Genomic DNA, 26951 nt, shown 5'->3' on the forward strand with positions numbered 1-26951 from the left:
CCATCCAGAGTTGGAAAAATGTGTCATTAAGTGTAATACTTCATTTCCTTTACCCAAATTTACCGGGCTTATTTTTGAGGGTAAGGACTTTGTCTTATTCCTTTGTGCAATGCCTGGGTCTACACAGAACAGTACCAGGGACAAAGAAGCTAGACTGTCTGCCCCTCAGACGTTGAACCCCGCCATTCATCTCAGCACAGCACAGCACAGACTCAGACCTAAGAAAACCCCAGCTGGGCTGACTCCAGTGAAACTCAGACTTGCCTGCCCTTTTACCATATGGGCCAAATTTGGGGAAATAAGGCAAGCATCTTCCGAAGAAGGTTAGAGATCTAAGCAGATCTAAAACTGAATCCCCATCCTGAGATGCCCTCCACATTGTCCTTGGGTGGGAAAATAAAAGTTACTATATCTTGATCTGAGGATAGTTAACATCACTGTGGCTCAGGAGGGGAAACAGTGCTCATCGATAGATTATTATGGGAAAGGGAGATAGGTAATTCACCTCAAGCCCAGGCCCGCAGTCTTACTAATCCAGTAACTCACCTGAGCCACCTGGATGAACTTGATGAAGACTTCTGCCCGGAGCTGGGGGGTGGGGCGGCTGAGCACCATCAGCTGTACCCACTGGGAAATGCCGTTGCACAGGGCAATGGATCGTTCCATGGTGGGGTTCTCCTTCACACAGCTATTTACAAGGTAATTTTGATAATCAGAGAACTGGGGGGAAGAAAACAACTGTCAGGACAGTGCTCTGGTATTCTGGAAGATATGAGGAGCAAGTCAGTCAGCTCCGCTCAGTGATGGCTGGAGCTGCTAGGGGGCAGGTGAACCTGGGACCTTTCTCCTGTATCCTTGCTACTGGGCCACGAGGAATGATGAGAGAGGGCAGTCACATCAAAATTCATTAGACAGGATGGGATGCTACATACTAACTAATCCAAACATTGTATGTGAGTAGATACTGATCCTGCCCCTTCTAAAGAGAAAAAATAATTCCCCTAATGGAAACAAATCTTTCTCTTCTCAGCTGTTATATTAAAAAATAATAAAATCTTCCCTATTCAGGACAGTGATGGAATTGTTATAAAGATCAAACAAGATAATGTGTGAAAGCACTTTGAACATGTGAGTGAGTACTAATGAGACAGTTATTACCTCATGCTGAGACAAGCCTGTTTGGATTTCCTACTCACCAACCTAGACAGTGGCCAAGAGATAGGGGAAAAGGAGATAGGGGATAGCTAGACTTGGTTAGTGACCATTGTTTCCCAATGTGACAATGGCACTGATTATGACTGACCACAGAACAGCATGTGTGAAGCTGGAAGTATCCCAGAAGATGCAGTGACGGTTGTAGCTACATCCCTCATGACAGTGTAGTCAAGAGGTGGAGCAATCCACTCTCCTCTCAATGCTGGGAGGCTTGGCGCTGTGCCCAGACTGAACTCTTCCCTTGAAAGCAGCTGTGGCCAGGTGACATGGTGAGCCATTGCAATGTGAGTGGAAGTGGTGTAACTTCGGAGCGAAAGACTTGAGAGCCAGTGAGTGGTTGCCATATGGGCTTTCCACCGCTGCAGAGTAGAGGTGGTGGGAATTCCTGACTGGATGAAGCCTCCATCACCTGGTCCAGAGCCACTGACCAGCCTCTCTGACCTGTGTGAGACAGTGTGAGTGTGTGTGAGCGTGTGTGTGTGTTGGAGAGAAAGTTGTTTAGAAAAACTGTTTACAACTACGTAGGAAAAACAAAGTCTTCGCCAAAGAGACCAGGCACTCAGAAGAAATGCAGTCTCACGCTTTTGTTTTCATTTGCAGGAGCTGGCTCAGACTCCTGCCCTGCACTGATTTTCCACTTCTGCCTGCAGGCCCTGGCCGCTCCTTGCCAGCAGAGATTGGGTTTCCAGGGTGATAAAGGACTCCTTTCAGTGCCTCTCTGCTCTGACTGGTGTCCTGCCCCATGACAGGGAAGCATTGCCAAATGGAAACTCCCCAGATGGAGTTTCACCACAGGGTCTGGGGTTCTGTCTGAGTGGAGCCCATGAGGGGACTTGGGGGTGAGTGGGTTAATGCTTGGAGACTTATTTCCAAGTGGAAGCTAGGGGCATCTGGCTGGTTGGCCAATCAGGATGGAGGAAGTATGAAGTAATCTCTGTAATCTCCTTCTGATACAACCAGGCTCAATTAATTGGTGCTGAATGACTGAGACACACAGTTGTAGCCCCCAACTGACTAGTAAGCTCTGTTAACCTTGTTAGCCCTCTGGGCCTCCCTCCCCACACCTGGCCACACAGGTTGTTGTGAGGAATGCACAGGGCAGCTCTCTCTTCCAAAGTGAAAGGCTGCACCTGCTGGTCGGGGTGGAGCCTGAGTGGAGTGAGGATGTCACTTCTCAGGAAAGTGTGTTGCCCATGAGGGTCTGCTGGCATCACACAAGGTAAATGGAAGCCTTCTCCCTTCATCTCTCCACCACCAGCACCTTTGCCTGGCTGCTAAGGACACAGCGTGGTTCACCTCTAGAAGCAGGTGGCTTCTGCGCCATGTCAGCACCAGTTGAGGAGTTTATTTGTATTCTAGGCTAGACCAGTAGCATCTATTTTATTTTGGGATTTTCCCAGAGCCACTCAAAGCCTACCTTAGAATGAATTTAAACTCTTTGCGACATAGCTCCATTTTTTCCTTTTTGTGAGGAAGATTAAAAAAATAAAAACCTGTCTGGAAGCCTACCAGTTACAGAGATAAAGGATGCATGTGTGCAAGGGTTCACATAAGACCCCAGTACTGCAACCTGATACCTGGGATGAGTGCTGGGGTGGAGCAAGGCAAGGCTGGTGTGGAGGGTGTAACATGGGAGAGAACAAGGTAGGGCAACCAAAGAAATTTAGATGGTACTGATTTCCCAGAATGCATGAGGTATGCCGGGCAAGCCCCCAGCTCTGGGGGATCTGGAGGTGAGGAGGTAGATAGGGTGTTGAATGTCTGCATTTTTCAGAAATCTCCCCTTGGTACGTACGGATATCCTTCGAAAGGACTTGAACTCTAGGTAGGTGAGGTGCTCAGACAGCTCTTCTGGTTCCAGGTGGTCAAAGAGCAGGGAGACTTTCCGCTTCTTGCTGGTGTTTGATTTGATCCTTTGAGTAAGTTTCCTGGACCAGTCACGTGCATTGCTTTTGTGGGAAACATGAAAGGGAGAAGGGAAAAGAATAAGCAGCAATCGCTTCTCAGAAGTCAATCCCTGAGTGTCATCCACAAGAACATGGAAAATGCTGTCAACTGGCTTTGCATGGCTCAACATTGCAGTAGTAGAGACCCCAAATTCATCTCCCCACAGGCAGCAGCAGGAGTGAGCCTTCTGAGTGCACCCAGGCATGGGAAAGATGAGTTACTGCAGGCAGTGGGAAGACAATCTGGGCTTCCCTTCCTTCCCCCCTCTCCATCTCCCCTTCTCGAAGTCCCCTGCCTGGGGTCCTGGCTCTTCTGTCTGCTCCCTGGAGTGTGCGATTTCTCCATGGCTCCCGTGTGGCCCTTCTTCTCATGAGGGTGACGGGGCACTACCTAGTTGTAAATCTCAAGCCAAGACCTCGCAGAACCCCAGGGAGCAGACACCATGGGGCAAGGAATCACAAGTAGGAACATGTGTTCGTTCATGGTCCTCAAATGTCCCCAGCCACTGAAATGACCAAGGATACGTAACTATTTTCCTCGTGATTGCCCCCATGCGTCTCTCCTGAGGAGGAAGAGGGAAGCATCCAGTTTTGAAAAACAGCAGATTACAGATCTGTCATTTTCCACACCGGGGTTCCTGAGCACCTGGTCTCCAGATAAAGGTGTTGTGTGCTGAGCAGAGCTTGGGAAACGCTACAAACCCTCCAGTGAGCCTAGTACAGACTCTAAATTGCACCACACAGGGAAACCTTAACTCATTGTTCCTCCAATACATGGAGTCAGATGATAGTTCACAGACTGTCCTGTGTAGAAGTCAGCTCGGAAACCCTGGGATAGAAGACCCAGGTTTGAGAACAGCCCTGGGAGCCAGCCTTATGATGAAAGATGGTTACTCTGAAAACGCTTGTCTTTCTTGTGGAATTCTAAGCAGAGAAGTACAGAGAACCCAGTGGAGAGATTTATTTGGGCTCCGGGGTGGGGTTTTGAAATCATTTCTTGTGGCCGTTGCCTGGTGAATTCTGAACAGGCCCCAGACTCCTGCTTTGGCCCTGCCACGCCATCACAGCGTAAGTGCTAGGCTGTGTACCAGCTGATCTCTAGAGGGACTTCAGGTCCAGAACGCTGTCTTAGGACTGGTGTTACTGCAAAATAGCTGGCCACATGGTGAAGACCTCAGCCTACAGTGTGTCCCCCCCAAAAAAAATTAGGACATACTCCTCCATAGGGGGCCAGTTGCATGAATAAGAAATCCAAGGGATATGGGCTGGTGGGGTGGCTCAAGTGGTAGAACTCCTGCCTAGCTCTGGGATTTGAAGCCTTGAGTTCAAACCCCAGTGGCACCAAAAAATAAAGGAGTAACATGAAACACTCCCGAGGTGCTGGTGGTCCATGTTCACAGACACCCATCCATGCCACAGTTCCTCCCCGTTATGAGTTCAAGTGCACCTCCAGCATTCATGCAAAAGAAGCGAGGCTGCGAGGCACCTGCTCTCCTGTTAGATGTTGAGTGCTCCCTGGGGGGCATCTGGACCTGGCCTGTCCCAGGTTCTTCTGACCACTGGGAAGGAGCCGCCCAGCACAGTGGCTGGGGCTACGGGAGGAAGGGTTTCCATAGATGACCAGAAAGCTAGACACTCACATCTGACTTGTGTCGATCAGGCGGCAGTGCAGCTCCTCCCCAGCTCCTTTCACCAGTTCCTGAAATTCCTCCATGACGTTTGTCAAGCTGGCATCCATTTTGAACATGATCCAGAATTCTGTTATCCAGTACCTATGAGGGGGACAGTGGATGAAAAACCACAATGCAGCCGTAAAGCCCAGGACTCACAGCTGGGTGGGCTCCCACAGGAATGGGAGGCTTCAAAGAGGACTTAGAAAAGACAGAGGCTGATGTGCCCTTCAGTGAAAAAGCTGGAGGCAGGGAGGCTGACGTAGGGGAGAAAACCATTCAGTGACTGCCTTCAGTGTCTCCACACACAAAATGCTCTGATGGGACAAAAAGCAAGTCACTATCAAAGGAAGCAGGACAAGATTTAGAAATGAGCACTGCATCAGAGTTAACTGCAGAGGCGAGAACGGAGACAAACCAAATGCCAAAAATGGGGCAAGGTGCCTGCAAATTATACTTTATCACATACCAGAATATTACACGGCCATGAGAAATAGTATCACAGAAGTTTTTAAAAATTAGAGGTTTTCATGGCAGAAAATTAAATGAGAAATGATAAAACATAAAACGTATTTTTATCTCAACTACCTTAAAAAATCTATGTGGAAAAACCCCAAAATATATGAAATGAGTTGGATGTGAGTGACTGTTAACATTGTTTTCTGAATTATCAAAATGTACAATGAGTTGTATTAATTTTATAATTGGGAATAAGATTTTTCTCTGTATTCCTACGCCATTTGACATTAAAATGCTAAATGTAAAGCTGAGAAAAAAACACTGATATGAACTCAAAACTCAGATACAACAGGAGAAATCCATGTGCTGTGTGAGGGAACTTCCAACCTGATGCTTGTCCTTTTGGGTCTGTCCCCTATGGATGGCAGGCAAGCCCTCCCTATGGCCTTTCATCTCACCCTTACCCCAGCACAGACCCCAGGCTCATGTAGAAACGTACCTCACAAAGTAGCAGATCTTCAGGCAAAGCCCTGGAGAGTTCCTTGCCAAGGCGTCTTTATAGGTGGGCCGTGGTTAAGGGAAGTAGACCCAACAACCTCCATCTTGGAGAATTTGCTCTAACAGCCCTGAAATAAGGGAGGGGCCCAGGACCCCTTGCCTGTGCCCAAGAGACTAGGAGTCCAACTGAGTCAACGAGTTTAAAAGAATAGGCCCTTTTTGTCTCTTAAAATGTTTCCAGTGACTGATATATACAGTGAAATTTGTGTAGTGAGTTAGAGCAGGAAGAAATATATACACATATATATTGACACATAATGAATATTGGGATATTTATGTACACTGGATATTTGGATATACATTTATATATGGATATACATATGTATATTTATATATAAATGGATATACACTTATAGATGTCCAAATATACTGATAAGACAATTGAGACAATACTGTGAAAACGATAACACACAGACACCTCACAGACGTGGGCAGACAGCCCAAAGCATAATCCAAAATGAACCTGGGATCATCTTAAAGGCTTCTTAGGAATATTCCAAGAACAGGAAGGAACAGAAGATTCTCATTAGGTTTGCATGTGTTAGAGACAGATATTCAGTTAAGAGTCAAAGAAATGAGAAATCCAACCCAGGGACGAGCCTGGTGTGCCCTGGCAACCAGGCCCTCTTTCTCTTCTAAGCACGGTGACCTAAAACTGCAATTCAGGGTTCAGTGAATTCCAGCTGAGTCCACGAGAGGAATCCAGTGAGCTCTCAAGTAACTGGGGTGGGTTTGTGTATTTTAATCCTTGGAAAATTTCACATTCAGTGTAGGAAGGGAGAAGAGAGTCATAAGAGGGAAGAGAGTCAAAAGGCATCGGTACATTGTGGAGTTTCCGATGCCTGTAACGGTTAGGAGCAGATGAGAATATAACCTTGAAATTCTGATTTGGAACAGATCATGAAGTGCTTTAGATGTGGTTTTAAATTGAAACCTTACTAATTTTAGGCACAGCTTTGGAACATCTATTGTTTATAACTTTAATCCATTAGAGTTATAAAAACTACTTAGAATTCAGGAAGGCATCTGAAGATATGCCAAACATAAGATGTGCAATTGTAGTTTAAAATCACTGGAGATATTTAATTGGCTAATATTATTCAAATTTACCATTTTCCAAGTTCCCTTAAAATTTCCCACTGAAACAAGCTAGACTTACAAGGAGTAAGATCTGCAAGATAAACCTGAAAACCTAACATGATTATAAAATTTGAAATAACTTATTTGAAAAATTAATTTTTAATGCCTAGAAAATCCTTGAGATCAGAGCACCAAAACTACTAACCAAAACCCAAAACCTCACACATCAACAAGGTAATCAAAATAAAAATAAGCCCATGCCATGAGCACACATGAGACAAAAGGTGCTGATTTCTGCCTTTCTCCAGGTGAGAACAGGAGGCCTGAGGATGAGCTGGTTTCACCTGTATGCATTTCAGTGCATTGGACATATTCTAAGTAAACATTTTTTAGATTCTATATTATTATTATTCTACCTGTTAAAACTTTCATTCTTCCTTATTAAAGGGAAGGCATACAAAAAAAAATTTTTTTTTTTGGTGGTACTGGGGTTTGAACTCAGGGCTTCAAACATGTAAGGCTCTACTGCTTAAGCCATGCCCCCAGCCCTTTTTGCTCAATTATTTTGGAGAGAGGGGCTTGATTTTTGCCCAGGATGGCCTGGACTGCTGTCTTCCTGTTTTACCCTTCCCATGTGGGTGGGATGACAGGTGTGAGCCTGAGATGGGTCTTGTGAACGCTTTTGCCCAGGCTAGCCCAGAACTGTGAGTCAGTCCATCTCAGCCTTTCAAGTAGCTAGGATGACAGGCGTCCACAGGTGCCCAGTTCACATTTCTCTGTACAGCAGAGCATACACTTGAGGCAGGCTAGAAGTGGGGAAAGTTTGGGGCTCCTGAAGGTTGCCTGGGGATGGCCAGGTCACCCTCACCTGGCTGGGAACTGCCCGTGCCCCTCCCCACTTGGCACCTGAGAAAGAAAAGCATGCTCTCTCTGCCAGAGGGCTCCACCTGTGCTCACCATGCCCTCTGCCTTTTCTTCCCTTTCCTCACCTGGCAGGATAGGTGACTCCCCGTTTTTCAATAAAGCTATCCTACCTCACCCCATCCACGGACTCTGTTTGGATTTCTTCATTTGGAGCACAAAAACCAGGATTTTCTGATCACAGACTGCACCAGTGCCGGTAACGTATTCAACATGGTGACTCACTGTGGGCTTACCTTCCTCTCCCTACTCCCCCAGCCAGCCCTTCAAATGTCTACTGACAGTGCCGTTGTTCTGCATGGGGCACAATGCCATGGTGCAAACCGTTCGGTCTATTGAGGGCTGCGCCTGGGGTGAGCTCCGAATGCAGTTCAGAAGGGTGGGGCTTCCTGGGGTTGTCAGAGCTCCCAGGCCACTGCAAAGACAGTCCCCAAGTAAGGCAGGAGATTAAACAAAACTCCCAGCACGGCAGGCAGAGTGGTTAAGAGTATTTGCTGGAAGTCTCAGATGTCACACCTTTCAGCACATCTGACCTATTCAATGCATGTTTTTAAATCTCTCTCTCAAAGGAAAACAAGAAACCATTTGAGCCATTTAACTAAAAATTCCATGACTTCCAGGTCAAAAATGGAAACAAGGCTGAAAGGAGAACTCATTTTCCTTCAGTGCTTAACCTGGCTCTCCACTATAGTCTTATTTCTCACTCCCTTCTAGAACACCTTCCTCCACCCTAGGTTACTTCTTAACCTAAGTAAGCCAAGATATCTGACCTAAATACAGCTCTGGTAAACACAGAAACAGCAGCCCAACATTTTGTAACCACAGCAACGCATCATGTCTGGTCCTCTACCATGAGGTGGCCACTAAGCGAAGAGAAACAGAGGTGAAGAGGCCTTGGTCCCCCAGGGATGGTCAGTGGAGGAGATGGCATGCCAACAGAGAAACGCCTTAAGAACATACTCACAATCCTAGCTACTCTGGATGCAGAGATCTGGAGGATCACGTGCCAGGCTAGTCTGGGAAAAGTTAGTGAGATCCCATCTCAGGCAATAGATGGATGTGGTGGCACACACCTGTTATCCCAGCTACAGGGGTGGGGAGGGGGGAGAGTATAAAATAGGAGGCTTATGGTCTAGGCTTGCCCTACTTCAAAAATAAGCAACGTAAACAGCTGCAGGCATAGCTCAAGTGGTAAAGCGCCTGCCTAGCAAGCATGAGGCCCTGAGTTCAAACCCCCAGTACCACCAAATAACAAAAAAATTCATATCTTTCTCAAAGTAATTTGTAACTTCATATTTTGCAATACCTGGGAAAAGTTTTATACTGCTAGCAGAGTCCTAACCATAGCGGGGAGCCCCAAGGTTCTACAGTTTATTTGAACCATCAGCTACAAAGATCAGAGTGCGTAAGCATTGCATTGCAAAGCTTACAGACTGGAGTTCAGGTGGATGAATTAAATTAGCCAACAGAATACCTGCAGCCATAGACTTCCAGCAGCTTCTCTAGCAGATTACAGCCAGGCTACAGAGAGGAGAGGCATGCTTTGACTTAAGCAGCATAAAACCCAAGTCAAAGAATTAAACAGATTTCCAATCAAGAAGACTGTCTTAAAACCGTAAAAAGGGAGAAGGGCTGGGAAACTCAGAGAGGCTTCACAGCAGGGTCATGAAAGAAAGAGTTGGCCAGGATGAGGGAGCAAAGGGCTTCCAGGTGCAGGAACTGTAGGCGGGTCCCCTGAGCTCTGGAGCCTGGGGCAGTGAGTGTGCAGGGGAGAGGTTCCTGTGAGGGGAGGGCTGGGGCCAGGCCATGGGGGGACCTGCACTGCTAGAATGCTATAGCTGGCAGAGGCTCAGAGGCAACGGCCTGTCCGATGTGTCTTTAGGAAAGAACTCCTGGAACAGATAAGTAGAAGTGGGCCGGGAAGATGAGAGGGCGGAGGCCTAGGGGAGAGAAGATGGGGGCTTGAGCTGAGGCACTGGCCTGGGACTGGAGCAAAGAGACCAGACCAGTGTCCTTGCTGAGGGAGAGACCTTGGGGCTGGGTGGTGGGGAAAGTCAAGACTGCTTCTGGCCTTTCTTCAGGTAATGGTGTCAGTGCGGAATTAATGAGGCGGTAGTGGGGAAGGGAGGTGGGGATCAGAATGTGCTAAGTTTGAAGCACCAGTAGGCCTTCACAACGTGGCTTAGGTGAAAGAAAGCGACTTGAAAGTCATCAGGAGCACAGTGCTGGTGAGAAGCCACCCACAGAGAGGCACTGAGGTGGGAAGAAAGCCAGATGCCATGCCTGGGTGCAGGGAGTACGCAGAGAAGGGGCCAGGTGAGAAGCTGGGGACTAGGGTCAGGAGGGCCAAGGGCCAGCTTGGGAGCCCATGGGGACGGCCTGGGAGAACGGGGCTGTCAGAGATGTCCCACGCTTGCTTCGGGACATCAGGATGGAAGAGGACTGTGGGGCCAGGGCACTGGGAGGTCCTGTCACATCAGAGGTAAGTGTGGGGTTGGGTTGGCGCCGGGTTTGCGTGAGGAGTAAGAAGGAGTAAGGAGACAGTGAGCACAGACTGTCTTAAGACATTTTACATCAATTTTCTAACCCTGACAACAGAATGAAGACAAAACAGAGTTTATTTTTAGGTTAGGGACACTTGAAGGTGAGCCACACACCACAGAGAGAGGATGGGCAGGGTGGAGTGGCCACTTTAGGGCAGCACCCAGTGGGACACCAAGGGCAGGCACCACAGGTACAATTTAGTCCTGAGGGCAACCAACTTATTTTTAGAAGGAGAACTTAATGACTGGCATGATTTACAATCAGTGGTACACAGAGTTAATAAAATTAACAGACACAGCGAGTTGGTTTTACTATCGTTTTTAAATCCCTGCAGGCAACACACCCACTTATTATCTGCGCCCTCATTTCATGGCCTTCTCCCAAGGTTCCACCTTTGCCTCTTGGGAACATGGCTTCGAGATGGGAGAAAAAGATTCCTCTGTGCATTTAAAGCAGGGAGTCAGTCCTGATGGCTTTTAAAGGATGAAGTACTCTTTTCTGTGTACCAGCAAATGAAATGGGGGAGTGAAGAGCCTGGCAAAGGATTCCTGCAGCCACAGTCATGACAGCCAGTCCCCTGGTGTCACCTGCCTACAGCACTTTTCTCCTGGGGACCTGCTCATAGTGTCGCCAGCAAGAGGAGAAAGCAACTACTTTCCCCACCCTGCTTGCTCATGTGCACAGGCAGGGGGACACCTGGCAGGGTTCTGCTTGGTGCATACTCAATGCCTCTGCCCCAGGCAAAAAGGCACCAGGCAATTCTCTCCAGATGCTGTGGCGTCAGGAAGCCTCTTCAGAGCCTGGGGAAGGTGGACGAATTGGACAGGAAGCTAGGCACCACTGGAGTCATGCTGGTGACCTTACCAGCTTGTACAAGTTGAATGTGACAATTCTACAGAAAGAGGAGTTTTTACTTGGAAGAGATACTGATGGCTACTATGCTCAACCCCAGGAGCAATCAGCATAAATAATACTGCCCCCCAAATCGACACACAAACACATACATTTACACATATGCACGCATGCACACATTCACCACACTCCTGAAAGGACATCTGAACCCATTTAGTGCTTGGGTTTATTCCAAACCAATTAAAATAAAACCATATTGATGGGTACAGTGGCTCACATCTGTAATCCCAGCTACTCAGGACATGGAGATCAGGAGGATCATAGCCTGGGCAAAAAGTTAGTAAGACCCCCTCCTCCCCCCGCCATCCCAACCAATAAGCTACACAGGAAGCCTGAATAGGAGAATTGTGATCCAGGCTGGCCAGGGTCTAACTGCAAGACCCTATTCCAAAAATAACTAAAGCAAAAAGGGATGGGGGTATGGCTCAAGTGGTAGAGTGTCTGCTTAGCAAGTGCAAGGCCCCGAGTTCAAACACTGGTACCGCCTAACTAAACAAAGGAGCACACTTCAAATCTCAAGCAATTTTGGAATGCATCCCACTGGGGGGGTCACCATTGCCATGGTCAAGGATATAGGGCCATCACTTTCTGGAGTAGGTCCGCAGAGGAGATGAGGATCCGGTGCATGGTCAGCATGACTTGCAGCAGTTGGTTACTTCGACACAGGTTTCCATCTGCATCTGAAAATACAGAGAGCAGGATGTGAGTCCAGCTAAGAGAGGTCACCGCTGGGACACAAGACAGCCCTCTGTTACCCTGGGGGCGGAGGGCAGGGTGCCCTGCTGCCCAGCACCACACATCCCTGTTTCCTGGCTTCTCTTGTCTCCTGCCCCACTCTCCCTCCCCAAATGCCCACTGATGCTCCTTGACCACTCGCCCCAAAGCAGCCTGCACACAGGAAGAAGCCGGCATGAAAGCGAAAGCAGGTCCAGGTCCAGGTTCTGTGGGGCTTGAAGTTTGTGTAATAGGGGCAAGGAGGAACTTCTCTGAGATCAGAATGAGAAGGTGTGCCAGTGTTGGTGGGCTGCCATTGAAATATCTTTCAGAATGTTTACAAACACATCTGAGCACATAAAGACCTTTGTGGTGCTCTCCCCTGGTCTCGCAAGGGACTCATGCTGGTGAGAGGCCCTGAAAGGAAAGCCACCCTAGTTTTATGGTTCCTGTGCCTCTGGAGGGGCCCAAAGCAGGAAGCCCAGGAGCCAACATTCTTCTCGAAGGTGGTCAGTGGGGTGCAACAGTCCACCATGACTTGTAGCAAAGAGCATGGCGAGTTCATTTTCCATCTCACACCTGGTAGCACAGAACACGGTGAATTCCACACACTAACAAAGGACAGATGATGCCCTCGGAGTGGTTCCAAAAACCGGCTAACATCTGAGTCAGGGGCTGTGCTGGTTTCCCTGCCAGGTCTATTCTCTGGTCTTCACCCAGGCTGCCGTGCTGGCCACTTCCACTTGGGCTCAGCCTTGGGAAAAATCCACCCGAGGCAGGCGGAGAGGGAAGCAGGCTTGTGTCTCTCACCCTCTGAGCTTTGATGACCCTTCTCTGTCGCTTCAGCGAGTCATCACAATGGATGGCCCTTCCTTCACGGCTGCTGATTACACGCTGTTAATCTCCTCTGACTCCTCTGTCCCCCGGATACTAATGACCTCTGCCTGCTGACAGTCTCTGGTGCAGCATGTCTTAAGTCCACTCTCATCTCTGTGAGATGTCTCCTCACTAACCTGTCTTCATTTATAGAAAGAGCGCACGTGAGCCGTCTGTCATCTGCTCTTTAAAGTAAATTATAGGAAAGGGGCTGGCATTTTCCTTCTGTTTCAAGCTTGCTAAGTTGTGGATAAAGGACACAGTGCATTTGACCTGAAGTCACGGTTGATTGAGAAAATGGGTTTGCAGCAGATGGCAGGCTCTTTCTCCTTCCCATCACAAGACCACCAGTTTCGGCACTGCCTGGCTTCCCCTTTACCATGGAAGGCCTGGCCCCATGCTCTGCTCTCTCCTGCTCCAGGAGGTCGGTGTGCCACCTGTCCATCTGCAGCATCAACTTTTCTCTCTGCTGGCTCGCTCCCAAACGCATTCGAATGCACCCGTGTGTCTCCTGCTTAAAATGACATGAAGCAAACCTTAAGCTCACATCTCCTCTGGCTTCCTCTGCTTTTCTGTCCTCTTTCAGGAACACCTCACTGTCACCACGGTCTCATCTCCCCTTCACCTTTCAACCTTTCTATTTTGACTTCTGCCTTCATAGTTCCCCTCACGCTTGTATTTCCAAGATTACCATTCAGCTCCATATTCAAATGCAGGAGTCGCTCCTCTGCTCTCATCCTTCTGTCTTACTCACTTGCATCCTGCCCAGCTCAACACAGGCTGCAGGCTCTCCTTCCTGGAACGCTTTCTCCTCCAGCTTCCACCACATTGCACTCTCTCACCTCTCCCTCAGGCTCTTTCTGTCTCCTCTTCCTCTGCAGAGCTGTTAAATGTCACCAAGCTCTATGGCTTAGTCCTCCCATTTCTTTTTTCTAACAATTTGAAAAGCTTCTTAAGTTTTAAGTTTAAAAAATTCAGCCTTTTTCTAGAAAAGCTCATGGAGGCATTTGACTATAATACCATCTCTATGCTGACGACTGCCCAACTTGTACCACAGCTGAGACCACCAGGCTTGGTACGTCTAGCAGCCTATTTTGTAAATCCACTGAAAAGACTAAACTCAAACTTGACTCATCCACACGGAATGCCTGCCTTCTCCCTCCAGGTTCCTTCCTCCTCCATTCTTCTCCTTCTCCAGAAATGGCACCAACAACCACCTTCTGAGTTACCCAAATTCACTTTCCCTCACACGCAATCCATCAGGAAGTCTGGGTTCTTGTTCCAGAGTAGACTTGAACCTGTTCACTTGTCTCCATCCTTGTACTCACCCACTGCCCTGCCATGGTGCCACCTCCATTCCCATCCACCTACAACCCACTCTCCAGAGGACAGAACAGCCAGGACAGAGCTCCCAAATCAGGCAATCAGTTCGTGTCCTCAGTACACGTCAGTAAATTCCGCTGTCCTTGGAATAAGACCAATTCCCTACTGTGGCCCGTGGAGTGCCTTGTGTCCTGGCCTCATTAATACTGCCTGCTTCACTTTGTACCGTATCATACTTCTGTCTGTACCTCGAACACTCCAAGCTCATGCCCCACCTGTGGCTTTGCATTTGCTGTTCTCCTTAACGTGGTCTTTTTTCCCTTGGCTCATTCGTGACTCCTAGGCCTCAGCTTGACGGTGACATCTCAGAGTTCTTCCTCAAACTGCCCATGTCTCTTCACAGCACTTCTGATCTGAAGTTATTTGGTTTGTTTTTTAAAATTTTTAACTTCCTGAGTCTCTGATAGAATACCAATTTCATGGAACCCGAGCCTTATCCATGTTCTCCACAACCTACTACTCCAGAGCCTGGAACAACGTTGACACGTGGTGGGACTCACTCGGTGTGTGTTGGGAAATAAGTGCACTGCATTGCAGAGGAAACTGAACATTTTGTGACTCTGGAAATCGAGCTTGCTTTTGCCATTAACTATTGCGTTGAGAATATAATAATATATATATAATATTCTGTGTATGTATAATATACACACACATAGAATATATGCTTATTTTCTTCTTTGGTACAGTTTTCAAAAGAAAACATTACAGTTTGGTAAAACTGTATCTTGGCTGAACTTACCCTTGGGTGAGGTAGGATTAGAATTGCTTTCTCTGTTTTCTGGCCCATGTACTTTCTGCAATAATTATCTGTGGTCACAAAAATGCTGTATGACAAATGGTGCTAAACCCAGTGACTTAAAACAGTTGTTATTCACGTTTGCTGGAGCCCCTGAGAATTCGTGAGGGACCAACCAATGCAGACTGGGCTTGGCTGGGGGCCTACTCCACACATCACCTAGCCTCCTGGACTCGCAGGCCAGCAGAGGTGGGCTCTTCTCATGACAATGACAGGATGCTAATGGTAACTAAAACTATCCAAGGCCATGGTGCCACTTCTGCCTTCTCTTAGCCAAAGCAAGTTACACTTCTGAATCTGAAGTCAAAGAGCAGGAACCTCAACGTCAAAGGGAAAACACTAGAAATAGATATGGTTAAAAAAAAAATTGGTTCAATAATGCAATCAAACTGGTCACTGCTACCAGGTGTGGGGTGGTGTTAATGCAACTTTTTAAAGCAACATTTAACAATGGTCAAATGTCTCCCTCTTCATGGAAGCTGTAGGTCGTATTCCAGAATATTACAGCGAAAAGCAGGAGAAACTGACAAAAACTTATTTACGTGAGCGATCGACACAGGCCCTGGCTAATTCCATAAGAACAATACCTAAAACTTGCTACCTTGCTGTCTCTTTGTGGCTGGCTAGCATCTGACCATGGATTATCACACATGAGGAAACGGGCGACATCAGTAACACGGAAAGTTTCGTGTCTAAAAGGGTTGACCACAGAGAAGACTCAGAGACATCAGAATTCTCTTCCAGTATTTGAAGTTCTACTCGTTGGAGAAAGCTTGGATTGTTCTGTGGGGCACAGAGGCAGCACCAAAGTTATAGGAAATAGGCTGGGAATTACATTCCAGTAATGAAAGCGTTCCCATCACAGAGCCTTCTAATGGAGGCAGGAGGGTGACACTTAGTGGGTGGTTTTCTTTTTATGGCACTGGGGTTTGAACTCAGGGCCTCACACTTGCTAGGCAGGTGTTCTACCACTCTACCAGCCCAAGGGTGACACCTGGTAAGTGTATGCTGTTTCTACTTCTAAGAACAACCCAGCCATTGCTCAAAATTTACTGACAAAATTAAAGCGTAGTGAGGCTAAGTAATTTGCTTTAGGTCAAAGAGATAATGGGTGGAGATGCAGGATCTGGTTCTGTGTGAACTTGATTCTAGAACCCCTGCTCTTTCTGTCTCACCTGGCTGCATTCTGCATGGCCATCTGTCAGGATATAGGAGGCTAAAGCCAGGTGAGTGTTAAGAGCACTTCCACTCCTTATGGCTACAGATCCAAGAGCTGTCACTAGTATACCTTGTTGGAGCCAATGCCCATTTGGCAAAATGGCTTTTGTACTCGGGTGAATTTTAGAAAACTCTTGTAATCCTTGGTTGCTTGATCCCGATTTTTGAAAGGTGCCTTTAAGAACCCAGGGTGCCACGCCTATGACTCACAGCCATCTTCACACTTTGCTTTTCTCCCTCGCACCTCTTCCTGCACAGGCTCAGTGGCACTCCCACACTTTGGCTTGTGAATCCCACATGCTCTCTGTGGGGGTGGCTGCTTGAAAATGCTCAAGCCAAGAGAGGATGACTCAATCGATCAGCAAAGGGGGGCAGAGTTGGGGTGAGGGAAGGAGCAGAGAGCAGCACTCTCTCCACCTAGGCAGATACTCCGTGTCCTCCCCCTTCCTGGTTCTCCTTTTCAACAGTGTAGTCACATGCCCTCATTCCCGGGACCACCTCTTTTCCCATATGGCCTTTCACTATGTATGACCACCTCTTCAAAGAGTCGTTCCCTTCCTGCCCTCATCCCGAATTGCATGCACTTCTGCAAAGTGGGTGGACACAGGCGCTCTACTTTCCAGGTGACTGGATTTTATTTTGATATAATTGCTATACGCTGATTTAAGTATTTCAATGAATAATTCCATTAAAAAATGCAGGGTGCCATACTAAAAATTCTAATAAGTAAGATGCGATGCGTAATAAAACGGGCACAATTTTCACTACCATATGCTTCTTACACTTTTTAGGGATAGGGCTGCTTTAAAGGATTGACGCTTCAGTGGGGCACGAAATGTCATTCTTACAATTTGACTGGGAAATGCAATATGTTACTAGAGAACACTAATTAAAGACACCTCACCCGTGGACCATTTGCTCAGCAGAGCAAGCCACAAAGCTGAGTGGGTTCAGGAGAATCATTTATCTATGAGCCAACTGTCCATTTTCCACTCTTAGTCACGGCCCTGGCAGTAGCCATACTTACAGCGTCATAGAATGTCGAGGTGAAGATGACCACCTCTAGTTTCTGTCCTCCGGCTTCTACCTGAATCCTTCCAATGACAGAGTGCAACTGTCTTCTATACACCAACTTTTCACTTGGTCTCAATTTCAAACTTTTGGAGAGGAGCCTAGGGTGCAGCTTGAAGGTAGAGTGCCCGCCTAGCATGTGAGGAGCCCTGCGTTCAATCACAACACCACAAAACCACATTTTTCTTTTTCGCCACTAAAGCAACATTGGTCAGGAACCTACTCTGAGCAAACACCGGCCTAGGTGTTGAAGGAGGTCTGAACCCTTAACCGTGACAAGCCCCCGCCTAGCTGGGGAGTCAAAACCCACACTCAAGACACCTAAGACTGCTGGGCGGTAAATGTTGAGAAGGAAAACCAAGGGGACCATGCTTAGGAGGCTGAATCCTATCCCACTGTGGGGGTTCTGGAAGGATCTCATGAGATCCTTAGCCAGATGACTGGAACTCCAAGATTCAGGAGGCCATCTGGTCCAGCTTGGTTTCTAAATCAGTCCACATGCTGTTCCTCCTCTGGCTTAGTATTTTTCTGATACTGGGGTTTGAATTCAGGGTTTTGTGCTTGCTGGGCAGGGAACCACCACTTGATCTCCACACCTCTGGCCCTTTTTACTCTGATTATTTTTGAAATAGAGTCTCACTTTTTACCCAGGCCCACCTGAATCTTGATCTTCCATTTTATACTTTCCACCATCACGGGGATAATAAGTGTGACCACCATCCCCAGCTTTTTTCCACTGAGATGGAGGTCTCATGAATTTTTTCACCCAGGCTGGCCTGGCACCGCAATCCTCCTAAGTTTCTAGGATTACAGGCATGAGCCGCCACACCCAGGCTGATTTAGATTTAAATAAGCTGCTTGCCTCATGCTCAGAACCCTGTGAGAGAAACTGGCAAAGGGCTGCATTCCAGACCCCGCTCCTTGCTGAGAAGACGTGAGGGTGGCTCTCCTACAATGAGACTTGTCTGGGGATGAGATGGAAATGTCTTGCTGCCAAATGGACATGAGACATGACAGCACGCATCCAACACCAGAGAGAGAGACTCCAGGACGATCTACCTTCCCCTTTGCTTTGGTGTCCATGGAAATCTCCTGATGGGTGAAGGGACTATGACTGTATCAAAGGCACCATGTCAGATATGGGTGCACTGAGAGTAGGCAAAGCTGTAAGCACATCATGAAGTAACATGTGTGTTGTGACCAGGGGCCAGAAAAGTGGCAACAGCAAAGCTGGAATCAGAAAACCACGGGGCAGGGGTGAAGCTGCTAATGGGTCAGTCTCCAGAATCCAGGGCTGATGGACGCAGTCAGAATTTCCCTCCCTGGCATGACTTTCCTTCCAAAGCACAAAGCTCTGGGTAAGTGACCTAGATTTTCTGGATGAGTGATTGCAATCTATAAATGTCTAACCAAGTGCCCTAACTGCCCAAAGTGAGAAAGAGCTTTTAGCTGCATGGCCTCTGCTGAGGTCCCTGGAGGACCTGTCACATCTGAGGAATAGGGTCCCAGAGGCCATGAAGGAAGCTGGCCTTTTCAAGTCTGCACACTGAGGGTAGGGTGGGGGTGGGGCTAGTAACTTAAGATCTGGGCAGGGAGGAGGCAGGACAAGTCCTGGGCAGACCTGCGGAGCTGACTGTGGGACAATGCCATGACTTTAGACTCTTAAGGGCCATAGTCGTTGGAAGGCAGTGCCAGCTTCTACTCCCAGCACCCACCAAACTTGATGGGAACAATTGAGTTATCTGGCTGTGCAGTCAGGCTGCAGTTTGATTTGATTTGAAGGCCTTTGTTTTTGATGCAACCTACTTGGCTCACAGACAATGACCACTCCTTCCACGGTACCAGAGAAGTATCCCTGGTCAGGGGAGAAGGAACAGCAGGGCTCTGTCCCAGCCTCTGTGAGGAACACTGACAACAGCCACAGGTGGCTGGGACAGAGGCCAGCAAAGGGCCAAGGGACCCAAACAAAAGGAGGCAGACACAAAGAAACCAGGAGAAAAATCTGGGGCAGCACGCTAACCTTGCTCAGTGGCACTCATTCCTGTCACTTTGCTGTTGCCCATTAAATTCTAGGCCTTTGAGGGGCAGGCCTAGAAGGTATGAGGAAGCAAGTGGGAGAACTTCCCACATGCTCACACAGTGAAATACTACAAGGTCCATGTGAGAATTACTGATGAGATACCTACCTCCGCAGTCTTCTTCAGAAAATGCTTCTAAATGTGACTCAGCCTGATCAGATCTGCAAGTCCAGATAACATAACCTCATTCCAGCGTGTGGCAGAATTGCAGCCATCAGATCAGTGGATGCTAACATAAAGGAGCCAGACACTAAATATGGCCTTACCACAACACACTTCATCACAGAATTTCATCTTTGCTTACTGTGCTGCAGCAAAAACTTCTGTACAGAAAACATCACCATTACTCCGTGTACAGTAACAGTCACTGAGCAGTCTCTGGTCTCCCTCCCTGCTTTAGGTTATAGTTAGGATTAGGGTACATTTGATTAAGTGTATTAAAATGCTTAGTAAACCATGAAGCACTATAACAAAGGTGAATTGTTCTTATTTTCTCACCAGCTTTAGAACATTATTTGGTTTTCTTCCTTTGTTCTTGTTGGTCCTTGGCTGCTCTAGACTGAGACCATGATTTTCCATCAAACACTTAATGGTAACCACACCTATTGTGGTTTGTCATACTGCCTGTGTCAATGACACTGGACTTGGATTCCCCTTGACGTGGTCTTGCAGCTGTCAGGTGGCCTTCCAAGCTTCCTTCCAATCCTGGGTTCTAAGTGCACTTTCTGCTGAGGCCCTCAAGACTTGGGTGTCGAGGAGGGGCCTGCATGAAGGCGTGGGAGCATCCCTGGAAGAGAGGACTGCATGGATGGCGAGTCTCTTCTCACTAGAATTAAGGAAGAAACTGGCCTCTCCTTAGTAGCCAAGGGCCAAGTAAGAATGTGATTTGAAACATCCCAAGTTATGAACTGATGTTGTGTGGCTGTTGAAAGGCAAGACTGAAACTCACAGTGCCTTTCCCAACTGGAAGATGGTAGAGATCATGGGAAATAGCTGGTGTTGTCACAGGAAGTAGAGCATCTAACCAGAAGTCAAGGTTTATCCTGACTGTTTGATGCTTCCTACCTTTTATGCTAACATATTTGGGGTACTTCCTGTGTACCAGGTATTGCTCCAAGACAGCCTTTATGTATTAACCCTATGAAATAGGTAGTATTATTGCTATCTGATAGCAATAAGAAACTGATGTCATGTGCCTGTTTACACAGCTGGTAAGTAATAGACCTGGGATTCAAACTCAGGTGGCCTGGCCCTGCCTCCTTCTGAGCCTCCACTTAACACTTGAAGACTGAGAGCTTGCTAATCCCCCACCCCCTCCTTCCCAGCAGAGAGTCAACCAGGAGATCAGTCTAGATAAAGAAAGAATGTTGACATCTTTTGGGGGAGAACCAGGTCCTCAACTGTGATGTCTCATTGGTTTGTGGGTCACAGGTCTAGGTGGCCTGACAGCTGTCACGTAGGCATAGGAAAACCTCACTGAGCTGCTCAAGTCCTATGCTGATTGCAGTCAACCACTTTCTTCTTACATGGGGTCTCCTGTGAGCCTCCCAGGATCTCTGTGCGATTGTCATTATTTTCATTATTTAAAGGTGAGGAAACAGAGTAAAGCGATGTGCTTGCAGTCACATATCCATGAGCGACAGTGTGGGTGCTTGGTAATTTGACTTAAAGCCTGCTCTGTCCCCCATCACAGCCTGAGACTTCTAAAGACAAAAATCACATCTGGAACTGACCTCCTGTGTGCTGAATAATGATAAAAACAAAAACACTAATAACAGTAATTGTCACCGTGGGCAGAGCACCTAACCAGATGGGCAGATAAGGGCTAGGGCTAGGCGTGTGACAGATTGTTGCCAATTTTACTACAGCACTTCACGGTAGGTATTTTCTTGTTTCACCCATGAAAAGAGACTCAAGAGAGGTAAAAACAGCTTGGCAGTGGACCCCAGCTCGAGAGACACAGGAAGGCTGCACATTATTGTCCCAGTTTTTCGCATCTTTGTAGGTTTTTCAGTTATTCTTATTGGTGATAATTCTGCATTGTCATTTGTTTTTTTGGTAGTACTGAGGTTTGAACTCAGGGCTTCATGCTTGCTAGGCAGGTGCTCTACAGTGTGGACCACATCCCCAGTCTATTTTGTCCTGGTTGTTTGGAGATAGGGTCTTGTTTTTGGCCTAAGCTGGCCTGAACTGGGATCCTCCTATTTTAAGCTGCCTGGAGTCACTGGGATGACAGGCTTATGCCACCATGCCCAGGTTTTTCCCATTGACATAGGGTTTCAGGGACTATTTTTTTGGTAGTGGAACTGGGGTTTGAACTCAGGAATTCACTCTTGCAAAGCAGGTAGGTGCTGAACCTCTTGAGCCACACCTCCAGTCCATTTTGCTCTGGTTATTTTGAAGATGGGGGCCTCATGAGCTATTTCCCTGGGCTGACCTCAAACTTCAACCCTCCCAATCTCAGCCTCTCAAGCAGCTATGATTACAGGCAGGGCACAGGAGCCTGGCTCTGGAATGCCTTTTGAGTGGGGATCCTTCAAGGGTTAGGAAAGGGACATGTCTACTTTTAGTCAGTTCCCATATCCCACTGATCACATTACTCTGGGACCTTTTCCTTCACTTAAAGTATAAGGGATGGAGGAGTGGCTCAAATAGTTGAACTCAAGGCCCTGAGTTCAACCCCCTATTACTGCCACAAACAACAAAAACCCAAAGGAAGGAAAACATCAACTGAGGGCCAGCAGACACAAAGCAGGGCACGTAACACGAGAATGAGCCAAATGCCTGTAGGAGGGGAGGTGGCTGAAGATTTGAGTCGTCAGGATCTGGAGATGGGTGGAGTCTAGGGAGGACAGAGGCTGGTGAGGAAGCTAACAGTTTTTAAGGAAAAAAGAGAAGACAAGAAACTATAAGGACAAAGCAGGAACTTTGTCTTTTAATCTGGATTAATGTTGTTGAGATGTAATTCCACTTACACATCTAGGAGAGTGAGCCTAGATACCCAGCTATCTTCAAGGACCCTGAGTTTTAAGATCACTGTGCAACAGAAGGGATCATCTAGGGAGAAAACTTCACACTAATGTTCAAAAAGCCTCCCTAGGCTTTTCATTAGGTTCCCCTAAAACTTATTGACTGAAAAATTGTTATCTTTCAGGCCCCAAAAGGTAAGGGGCCATGCTTGAAGAAGCTGATATTATGGACTTCTGGTGGTGGGGAGGGGGTGGCACATCTAACAGGTTCATTGCAAAGTTTCTCAAATTTGTGGTGTCCTGTTCAGTTGCTCAACAACTCCTTGGTTTGTCCTTGAGAGCCAGCTCTGAGTAGTGGTCAAGGCAGCACTGAGGGTCACCATGTGTGGTGCTGGAAATGCCACCAGATGACCCTGACTCTGATTTTCACAAGACCTCTCACTCTCCAGGTGCTCTCACATGTGCGACGGATCTCACTGGTCCATCCCCCAACCTTGATGAGAGAGGGACTCTATCCATTTATAAAGAGCTGCTCCCCCATCTGCCTAGGTTGCTTTTATTCAGTTTAATGGGGGCCTGTGCTGCCAGTGATTAAATATTTTGAGTATCAATGCTGGGTAAATCAGAGCCCACAGATAATTCCTCTGCCAAAGGGCAGCACTGGAGTTCTAAACTTGGGTTTGCTTATGAGTCCAGGGTTCTTCATTCAAAAAATGCTATGACAAGCTGGGCACTGTGGCTCATGCCTATAATTCAAGTGACTTGGAAGGAAGAAACTGGGAGGATGGTGTTCCAGGCCATCCCTGGCAAAAAGTTAGTAAGACCCCATCTCAAGAAACAAGCAGGGTAGGGCAGTGCACACTTGTCACTCCAGCTATGAGGGAGGCATAAGTAGGAGGATGGCAGTCTGAGGCTGGCTCAGGCAAAAAAGTGCAAGCATTTATGCAGATTAATGGGGGCCTGTGAAAAATAACTAAAGCAGAAATGACTCAGGACTACGGCTCAAAGAGGTAGAGTGCACCTAGCAAATGCAAGGCCCTGAGTTCAAACCCCAGTATTGCCAAAAACCAGAAAACAAACAAAATCTTCTATGATGCAGACGTAACAAGGATCCTGTCCCAGCCAGCATCAGAAGGCCACACACAGAACGCAGGAAAGGCCTGGACGGAGGTACCAACAAGCACAGAGCCAGCACAGAGGAAGGGAAAGAAAATCTTACAAGACTGTGGTGTTTGAGCTGCGCCTTGAAGGAGGGGCCAGGTTTGGACAGAGCCAGATGGAGGATAGGGTGTGCTGGGTGGGGGAAAATGATTTCTGGGTTTGGAGAAGACAGAGTTAAAGCTTATTTGCAAGAGGATATAAAGTCCAGTTTGGCTGAATTAAAAAGCGCTCGCATGTGGGGAGAGAGGAGTGGAAAGGTAGATCGGGGTCACAGAGCTGGGGACTTCTCACACACACTGGTCTTTTCTTTAAAACTACAAATGCAGGTGGTCTCCAGAAACCTTCACTCTGTCAAAACTGCAGGCTGGGATGCCGCTCAGCCCTGGGCTCCATCCCCAGCCTCACGAAACAGAACAGCAGACACTCGTTGTCCCTTCCACCTAAGTCCTATGTGTCACTGCCAGAGAGCCCTGAACCTTCCTTCAGTTTCTACATGCATACCTTCCCCTAACCTAGAGCCCCTAAAAAGACTCAGCCAGAAAGTGTGTGCAGGCCTCAGCTGTCACACGGTGGCTTCCTCTCGCTGAGCTTGGCTAATTTTGTGATTTCAGAAGCTCCGCCACTTGCAGTTATTACTTTTCCTCCCTCATTTTACCAGAATTAGCACCTGAGCCTCAGGTTTCTTCCTGCCCACACCCTTTCTTGACTCTTTAGACACTGAGGACGTATAATGGAAGGACATCTGAGAAGCAAGTCTCCAGAGCTTCCCAGGTCTGTCACTGGGGTGCTGGGTCCCTCACTCACCAGTGGAACAAATTCAGACCCCCACATGTGTAGAAGTCAGCAGAGATATGGCTTCCTGTTGGTAAGGCTTTGGATGCACTGCTTGGCAAAGTGGGGAACATGTGGTTGTTTCAGTTTCTGTCCTTCAAAAGCACCCGCTGTCCATGCAAAGTGACATAAGTAAAACCACAGCTCTGCGGCAGTCAGGATAGGTCTGGAGCAGATGGTGATGCAGGTCACACTTCCATGGCTTTATTTCCCTTTCTCTTCCACCTTTTAGCACTAAAATACCTGGTCACCTCTGGAAGCCACAGGAAAGTTCTGCGTTCAGGTGTTGGACACTTCAGTATTCTTCAAGCATATTTGTGCAGTAATCACTGAGTGATAAATAAATATGTGAATCATGTTGACAGTAGGTAACATTTTGGGACTTTAGGTGGTGACTTTTTTCTAAAGGGGCCTTACTGATAATATTCAATAGGCTTTGGGGAGTTTTGGGAGAAGAGTCAATGCTTTTTCTCTTAGAATGAATATTGCCAAGCTTATTAAAAAATAAATGGATATACTAAAACTGTGTGATTGTCAAGATTTTCCTGAGTAGCTTAAAAACAAAGCAAAACAAACAATAAGCCCCAAACCCAAAAGATCTCAAGGCCTTGCTTCAGACCTCTGACATCAAGATATCCAGGATGAAACACAAAATTTATAATTTCTGAAAAGCTGTCCAGGGACCACCTTGGCATCTGCTCGTCTGGATTTTATGTAGCCCGCATTTGCCATCTAACATCTATCGAGCTTTTGCTTTCTGGCTCTGTAATGGGGCCTCTCGGGGTGCACACGTGCATGCTCAGTTCTTATCATCCATCATGGTGTATGCCAAACTGAATTCTACCTGCCCAGGATGCTCTGAGGCCCTTCACACCCTCACCTGAGCACAAGGCTCGCCAACAGCGCCCTCTACACCAGCCCTTAACCAAGGACTGATGGGACCTGGCAGGTAGTCACATCTCCCCTGGATGGGTGGCTCCAAGGGCGTCTTCTACCTCCACTGTCACGGTGGGAACTCCTGGATGGTGCGCCCTGGATGAAACCTCTCCCGATCCTCTGCAGCTTTTCACAGAAGCCCCTTCCAAAGCACGCTACTTGTATTCAGAGTCTCAGGATCTGCTTCCGGGAAAACTCAAACCAACACAACCTTACCGCATTTTCACCGACACCACAGCCTTTAACAATTTTCACCACCATTAACCATCCTGCAGATGCGAAAATTATAGCAAAATAATTTGGCAAAAGCAACACTTGGTAAATACCAGAGTCAGGATTACAGTCCAAAACCCACAACGCCTGTGGCCTCCCATGGCCTCTTGCTGTGAACTCATTGCCTTGTTGAAACTGGGCTGTGCCAAGGCTGTGACATTTTCATCATCAACACCGGGTGTGTGTGTAGGAGGGGTGGGAGGAGAGGAATATGTTCTCTCACTCTTAACTCCAACCATGGCCTCTGGTAGGAAACCTGAAGATTCGAGTTTCTAGTTTCCCTCCCCTCTCCTCTTCTTCTCTCAGTGTTTAACGCTGAATAATTCAACATCTCAGTGTTAAGTGGAGAATGGGCAGATATGACATGGGACGTCAGGTACAGGACGTGGATAAGTTAATTCAATGGTGTGCAACCAAAGAGCCTCAATTTTCATTCTTTACTTTCTTCTCCTGTCTTTAAAATACACACAGCCACTTCATATCACTTGCCCGGGAAAATTAGAATAACAGATTCCAGAAAATGCGGGAGGCATCACAATACCTTATTTTATGACATACAACAGAGCCCTAGTAACAAATGCAGTATGGTACTGGTATAAAACACAGATGCTCTGACCCATGAAATGGAAAGAACATCCCAGAAATGAGCCTACACATCTGCCGTTAACTGGTTCCTGACAAAGGTGCTAAACATCTTTGGAGAAAGGACAGACAGCCTCTTCAACAAATGGTGCTGGGAAAACTGGATGTCCACATACTGAAGAGTGAAACTAGATCCTTCTCTGTCAACAGGGCAAAGTCAACTTAAAACAGATCAATGGCATAAATGTAAAATCTGAGGCTCTGACAGGACTAGGAGAAAACATAAGGGAAAAACTCAAGCAGCTCTCTGGATAGGACCCCAAACGTACAGAAAACAAAAGCCAAAACTGAAAAATGGGATTAGCACAAGCATGAAGCTTCCAGACAAGGAACAGAATGGCCAATGCCCAACAGAATGAAGAGTCACCGCAGAATGAGGGAGAGTATCTGCTAACTATTTGCCTAAATGAGGGCTAACATCCGGGATATATAAGGAACTAAAAGAAGTAATCAAATTTACAAATGGGCAAATGATGAGGATCAACGCTTCTGAAAAGAAGAACCTATGAATGGAAAACAAACATGACCGCTCAGCACATTAGCCCCCGGGAAAATGCAAATCAAGATGACAAGGAGGTTATCATTTCACCCCCAAAACCAAAAAATAACAAATACTGGTGAGGGTACAGAGAAAAAGGACCCGTTACATGTGGCTGATGGGAGTGTGAATTAGTACAGCCATTATTATAGCAACCAGA

The 26951-nt window shown here is 47.3% G+C and overlaps 1 protein-coding gene across 3 annotated transcripts in view; it reads right to left on the minus strand.

The window, feature by feature from the left end:
- Nucleotides 1-26951, minus strand: part of Rasgrp1 (RAS guanyl releasing protein 1) — a 62883-nt gene that overhangs the window by 21203 nt on the left and 14729 nt on the right. For 2 of the 3 annotated variants that reach the window (XM_074065629.1, XM_020183592.2), the window contains exons 3-7: nt 11880-11985; nt 5790-5852; nt 4802-4933; nt 3011-3164; nt 547-720 (exon numbers count right to left, since the gene is read on the minus strand). In XM_074065629.1, the coding sequence (XP_073921730.1) occupies nt 547-720; nt 3011-3164; nt 4802-4933; nt 5790-5852; nt 11880-11985 (629 nt within the window). Of the gene's footprint in view, nt 1-546; nt 721-3010; nt 3165-4801; nt 4934-5789; nt 5853-11879; nt 11986-13649; nt 13788-26951 lie in introns of those variants that run through there. The other variant, XM_074065630.1, reaches the window with a different exon arrangement.

This window comes from Castor canadensis, chromosome 2 (assembly GCF_047511655.1).
Source record: "Castor canadensis chromosome 2, mCasCan1.hap1v2, whole genome shotgun sequence".
NCBI lineage: Eukaryota > Metazoa > Chordata > Mammalia > Rodentia > Castoridae > Castor > Castor canadensis.